This window comes from Tachysurus fulvidraco, chromosome 17, assembly GCF_022655615.1.
Source record: "Tachysurus fulvidraco isolate hzauxx_2018 chromosome 17, HZAU_PFXX_2.0, whole genome shotgun sequence".
Lineage (NCBI taxonomy): Eukaryota > Metazoa > Chordata > Actinopteri > Siluriformes > Bagridae > Tachysurus > Tachysurus fulvidraco.
The window spans coordinates 12,486,547-12,492,948 of NC_062534.1; the positions used below are offsets into that span (position 1 = coordinate 12,486,547).

The 6,402-nt window shown below is 39.1% G+C and overlaps 2 protein-coding genes and 1 non-coding gene across 4 annotated transcripts; 2 read left to right on the top strand and 1 right to left on the bottom strand.

Annotated features, from left to right (window-relative positions):
* The first annotated feature begins 665 nt into the window (after positions 1 to 665).
* rpl39 (ribosomal protein L39) lies at positions 666 to 2,560 on the top strand. Its single transcript, XM_027136182.2, has 3 exons — positions 666 to 819; positions 1,181 to 1,284; positions 2,351 to 2,560. Exons 1-3 carry the CDS (start codon positions 817 to 819, stop codon positions 2,397 to 2,399), a joined length of 156 nt encoding a protein of 51 aa, XP_026991983.1. The 5' UTR covers positions 666 to 816; the 3' UTR covers positions 2,400 to 2,560.
* On the top strand, positions 1,376 to 1,506 carry LOC113636213. The gene has a single exon (XR_003438997.1). It is a non-coding gene; the product is annotated as a small nucleolar RNA SNORA69 (small nucleolar RNA).
* sowahd (sosondowah ankyrin repeat domain family d) lies at positions 2,345 to 4,575 on the bottom strand. Of its 2 annotated transcripts, XM_027136180.2 has the most exons (3): positions 4,532 to 4,575; positions 4,239 to 4,329; positions 2,345 to 4,036 (listed from the first exon to the last, which is right to left on the bottom strand). In XM_027136180.2, exon 3 carries the CDS (start codon positions 3,947 to 3,949, stop codon positions 2,921 to 2,923), a length of 1,029 nt encoding a protein of 342 aa, XP_026991981.1. In that variant the 5' UTR covers positions 3,950 to 4,036; positions 4,239 to 4,329; positions 4,532 to 4,575; the 3' UTR covers positions 2,345 to 2,920. The 2 variants fall into 2 exon arrangements, with proteins under 2 accessions (XP_026991981.1, XP_026991980.1); XM_027136179.2 differs by lacking the exon at positions 4,532 to 4,575 and having other exon boundaries at positions 4,239 to 4,471.
* Positions 4,576 to 6,402: the final 1,827 nt, after the last annotated feature.

A 6,402-nucleotide genomic window follows, 5' to 3' on the forward strand; every position in this document is an offset into this window, starting at 1 on the left:
TAGCCATTCCTTTTGTAGGCGTGCTGCTCATTGTTAGCTCCGCTATCCTTAGACTATGTCTGATAGCCAGTAAATAATACAGTACACCAGTCACATGGGGAAAAAGCCGCACAATGATAGGATGATAGGCTGGAAACAGCGCTCAATGAGAAGAAATAATACTAAAAGTAACGAGTCCGTTTTGAAAATGTAAGAAGTAAAAAGTACAGATATTTGTGTAAAAATGTAATGAGTAAAAGTAAAAAGTTGTCCGAAAAATAAATAGTGGAGTAAAGTACTGATACCAGAAAAATGTACTTAAGTACAGTAACGAAGTATTTTTACTCAGTTACTTCCCACCTCTGCCTGCCAGTATGCAGACTCATTGCCAGGAGATCATCAATCCCAGGAGTTTCTGTAATGCTCAAACCAGCCCATGTGGCATCACAACACAGTCACAGAGTTACAGAGATCACACCGTTTTCTTATTTTCACGTGAACATTAATTGATCTATTCGGCTGCTGCCACATGATTGGCTGTTTAGATAATTGCACGAGGTGCAAATGTACACGTAATAGGTGAAACATATTTGATATGTTTTCGCATATGTTTGCATGCGTTTGCCTTTATTTTCTGCATTTGCGGTAACTCTGTATATTTTCGTGAGGGTGTCTGAGGATATGAGGACGTTGCAGTGACTCTCCGCTTGGGGTCGCTGTGTCTCTAAGAGGTCGCGTGTAGCTCCGCCCCTTAAACTCGGAAATACAACACGGTCGTTTCCCAGAGTTCCTCCTCTTCAACCACCGCCATTGTGGTGAAAGGATTGTGTGTCTAGAATGGTGAGAAATAATCAGTAAACATCCTGATGAAGTCGATACTTTGGCTGCAACTTTCATTACCTTTCTGTGCTAACGCTTCTTCCGTGTTTCTTCGTTGAAATATTTTACGATGAATCGCTTCTAAACAGTTTAATTAGTTCCTGGTGTTTGTCGCTTAGGGACAATTTTACTTGAGGCACAGATATGTGGTTAAGTGTTTGGTCTCGGTTTAAAGGAACTCTGTTTGATTAAAGTCACCAAATCTGTGTTTTTCGGTGTAAACATATTAAATATGTATTTCACATGAGGGTAGAGATTAAGTTCGTACGTGTAGCCCGCTTGCTAACAGCTAATGCTAACGCGCGTCTCATCACTGTTTCAGGCGTCACACAAGACTTTCAGGATTAAACGCTTCTTGGCCAAGAAGCAGAAGCAGAACAGACCGATTCCTCAGTGGATCCGCATGAAAACAGGCAACAAGATCAGGTGAGAAAATACTGCTTTTTGCAACAGGACAGCTAGCTTGAGTGCTACGGCTAAAGGCCCGTGAACTTTTAGCTTCGTTTGTCTTGATTTGAAAGCAGGACGCAATTACAGTGCTTCATTTGGTGGAAGGACTGTCATTACCCTGCTGAGAGCAACATCCTGCTTCAGAGTAACAGCTTCTCACCTCTGTGGGATTGTATACACTCTGTAGTAGGCACAACTAGTGATATCTTTCACTTCCACTCCTCACATGTCTCCTTATTGCCTGTATGATTCCACCTTAGAACATCTTACGCTTCTGGTTGGTTTTCTTGGACATTTACCATAACCTACAAATACACATTGGAAGTGTCACCTGATTAAGCAAGTGTGTTGTTTAATGTGTGTTGGAGAAGGAAAAAAAAGCATGTTTGTTTTTTGTTCCCTTTTATTTTACTTTAGGCCCATATATATCTGCTTTACATCAAATCTCCAATAGTGATGGACAGAAAAGACAATTTACATTGTACTGCTTTGTAGAGATGTGCCTTTTATGTTCTGTGTGTATTCAATAAGAATACACACATTTTAAGCCTCATGTGTTCACCCTAAAGCAGCATAGCAGCAAAGTTATGCTTGTAATTTGCATTAGAACTTAACTTATCCGTATGTGGTTTACATTTTGGTTGATAATTCTTGCCACAAGTGCAGTTTGAGTTAATAAAATAAGCTGAGAAGTAGTTTATTAGCATGGCAATTGGAACCTGCTATGGTGTACATTTTGACAGGGTTATCAGAATTTGAGAATCTGCTGTTTGCTATGTACAGTATAGTTGTATAAAACCATTGAATCAGTTTTATTAGGATCTCAGTAGCTGAACTGGCTGCACATGTGTGTTCATTCTTGGAGTTAGACCAGATGATGGTGTAGATGTCTGAGGCTGTTACTTGCAGCGTTGTTCCTTTCATTTGTGTAGGAGGAGAGATGTGCTTTTTTCCTGTTCATTTTTTTTAATTTGTTTATTTTTTGTTAACACATCAGTATGTTAGATATTAACTTTAAAATTGACCTTATGTTTGCCTGCAGGTACAACTCCAAGCGCAGACACTGGAGGAGGACAAAGCTTGGCTTGTAAGCTCAGTACTTGCCTTTTCGGTTCTGACTACATCTGCACCCTGCAAGCATCACCAACTCTGACCAGTTGTTTGGGGAGCATCTGTTATGTGGATCAGAAATCTATTTTGTACAGATACTCTGAAAATGCTGTTGGTCAACAATAAATGATCAGACCAAAAATGAAATGCCTCTTGCCCTTTTTTCTGAATGTTTATTTGAGGGAAACATTGTGATTTGAAGGTGCTTGGGTCTGTGGTATTGGCTTGTGTTCAAGTAATGTAAACTACTTTTTTACAACTGATAAACTGGATGAGATTGGGTTGATTTCTAGAATTCAGCTTCAAATACATTGTCATTACTGATACTTTATGTAAATATACATTCAGGAAATTATATATACAAACTAAATTGGCAGTTACAATGCTTTTATTAACTAGTTCAATATAAAAACAATAATTTATGAAATGTTGAATTTGTATTCACTGGAATTTATACTATTTCCAGTTATCTGGTGTGTAATTATTAGATTTCTAATGTCTTTCAGTTCTTCCCTCCAGAGAAAAATGGGGAAAGTAACTTTCTAAACGAGCCCAAGCGCCATGGCCCGTTACTACTGACTGTGTCAATGTTTGTCTTTTTTTGGCAGTTCTTCACAGAAGCCTCTTCAGTGCAACATGCATTATTGTTATTAGCGTTCATTTGGCAGATAATGTGTTCTTCATCTAATGCACCAAGGAGCTCCTTCATCTCTGATGGTGCATCATCTTTGAGATATTGCCATGCCCTTTTTCCATTGTAGTCCATGGCATCAACTTTGGCATTAAATGCACCAACTAAGATCTTGATTACCATATACTGTCTGTGCATAACAGCAACATGAAGAGGGGTCTGACCACCACTGCCCTTTAAGTTCACGTCCACGGGGTTCCCTTTTCTCTCAGCATTTTTTAGAAGCTTTAATAACGCCTCGTGTTTTCCTTTCTTTGCTAACCAGTGGAGAGCTGTATAGCCGGTCACAAAGTCCTTCCTGGTCAGTAAACTGGGGTCCTCCAAGAGAAACTCTGCTATAGTGTCATAATTCCCATCAACCACTGATAGCATCCATGCGTGTTCAGTGGGATCCAGTACCCAGGATGCATTGCTCTCGTCCGCACCCTGAGAGGTTGCATCCACGCTGTCCCTAGAGGACACGCTCAAGATTGTTGACAGGCCACTATGCGAATTATAATTCAAAAATAAGTCCTTCAGGTATTTTTTGCGCATGGCAGGCGTAATGGAGCCTTTCTCCTGGACCTCGGCTGATGTTTTTGATTCAGATGCTTCCAGCTGTCTTTGAAATCTGGACCTACGCACTGCAGCGCTGAGTGTCAGCGACACCGCACGCGCGCCAACTTTAGCCGGCCGCTCCTCTGGTGTCGGTTCCGCCGTAAGGCTCGAATTTGACTCATTTGAGTCGTTCATTTGGATTTTAGCCTCTTGTTTTTGTCCGCGTGTCTGAGAATGCGAGGGAGTTTCAGATTTGATGGCGTCTCTTTCTGACAGCTCGCCGCTGCCCGCAATGTCACACATGTTTCTATCAACGACTTCGTCTTCCTTTGTCCATATGTTCTTTGTCCATATGCACTGAAGAAGTTTACATATCCGGAACTGTTTACTCTTTTCAGTGCCGGAAAACAAACATAATAATTAGATATAGGAAGTTCCTTATTTAAGCCCTTTATTGTTCCTCTTCCCACCCACCCCACCCCCAAGTATTATTTTAAACCATTAGATAGCTATAAGCTTATTGCCCAGATAGCCTATAGTTTCACTTTTACTGATGTACCCCACGGTAATAAATCAATTTCACTTCTCTCACCTGTCCGAAGGTTTCCGAAGAGTGACAGGTCTCGTGCCCCCTCCGTCTGCAGGTTCCCTTTCACAACTACGTGTGACTACAAATCCTTAGTCTAGAAAAACAGATAGTCACTCTGTATTATATCTCTGAACCGACATTTGCTTTCCAAATAAAGCACCAATTTGGTTCCGTCAATACACCACACCCCTTGAGAATTTCCTTGGCTCAAAGGTCAGCTATAATATCTATGACGACTGAACGTTCAGACACTCAGATCACGTGATCATTAAAGTTGACTAAGAATATATACTCACCATAATCAGTGACTTATCACGGTGGCTTTCTGTGGGTCACATCTGAGAAGATTTAGTTTCAGTTTCAAGTTTTAGTTTGTCTTGCAGTGAAGGGAACTGTTCAACACACTGTTGTTAAACTCTCAGTAATAGGACATATTTTTAATTATAATAATATACTGGTGTTTCATATTGACCTACGGTTAGATTAATCAAGGTTAGGTTTCTTAATGATAAGTGCTCATATAAAATTTAGATGTTTATCCTATTAAGGAAGTTGCTTATTTATTATTAAGAGATTTGTTGTTTTAAACTAGCTGTTTAATTGGTATCACTGTCACTATAGCATCTCACTATAGCATTTTTGTTTAATACATTATTACATATAAAGCTTTATTTTTACAGTGCTAATGGAGCTAAATGTCATCTATTTTGCTGGATTATGGATTATGAATTATGAATCTTACACAGAATCGTGAATGGGGTATATATGTATATATAATGTAATGTATGTATGTGCTGAGTTAAATTTCTCCCCAGTAGCAACCAGAACCCAAGAGGTTCCAGCCCTGATATCAGGTGAAAAATGTCTGGGACATTCAATGGGACTGAGGTGAAGGCTCTGCACAGTCTGCTCAAGTTGTCATGCTGGAATAGGTTTTTTGCTCTTGGAATAGGTTTTCTTGCTGTCTTTTCAATGCTCTTGACTTGGAATAGGTTTAACACAGAGTTTTTTTTTTGTTTTGTTTTTTAACTTGGGCTTCAGCAGCTGCTATGAGTTTGTGGGATTCCAGATAGCCAAAAGTCTGCATGCTGAGTGTGGAGGACAAATGGTTTCTGAAATTGGTACACCAAAAATATGGCTGGCCGGGGAACGCATGGATGGACAGACATTCACTGCTAATAATTTAGGGGCTGTGCTAAACAATTGGTGCTGAGTCACAACATGGTGTAAACAGCAACACAATGGCAATGGAGAGAGCTGGTAACTCCAGTGAGTGTGAGGGAACACATACAGAACACCCACAAGACCTGCATCCTCTATCCGTGTTAATACCCATAGCCTGGGGGTTGAGAGAGTAGCAGAGATACATACAGGTATCTTTTCCATGTGAATCATGAGATAAGTAGAGAACAAAATAAAGAGGTGACATGGCATGAAGGTATTCATAGCAAATTTTATATCACTCTCGATTTGTGACATTGTTAACGTCTTTTTCTTGAAGGTCTCAATGAGAGGATATCAAGTTTTAGACATGGCTCCTGGTGTTATGAAGGGTGATATTAAACCTATGACCATAAATTACATATTTATTCAAGCAAGATTAAAAATATAGGAATTATAATATATAAAATAGGAAAAATACACAAATTGTATTTAGGTTGTTTGAAGTTTGTCTCAGGTTGTCACTGACATTTTAAAAGTCCTAATATTTGAGTGTTTCAGATTATCCGAATTCAAGTCAAGTCAAGAAGCTTTTATTGTCATTTCAACCATATATAGCTGTTGCAGTACACAGTGAAATGAGACAACGTTTCTCCAGGATCATGGTGCTACATAATAGAAGAGAGATAAGGACTTAAGTAAGTAGTCCTAGCCACATAAAGTGTATCTGTGCATCCTGGTACAAACAGTGCAGGACAAGACAAAAAGACAGTGCAAACAAAAAATACAAGACATTACACAAAAGACAATTAACAGAAACATTAATTCATTAATATTATATAAATTATTGTTACTAACGCCTATTAGCTTTAAAACGTCGCTATGTTTTATAGAGAATTAATTATTCTAAGAGAGAGGGAGTGTGTGTGTGTGGGGGGGGTTACAAATAAAAAAAATGTTTTTTGTAGAAAGTCGTTTTATTTTGCCATAAAACTTGTGTGTACAG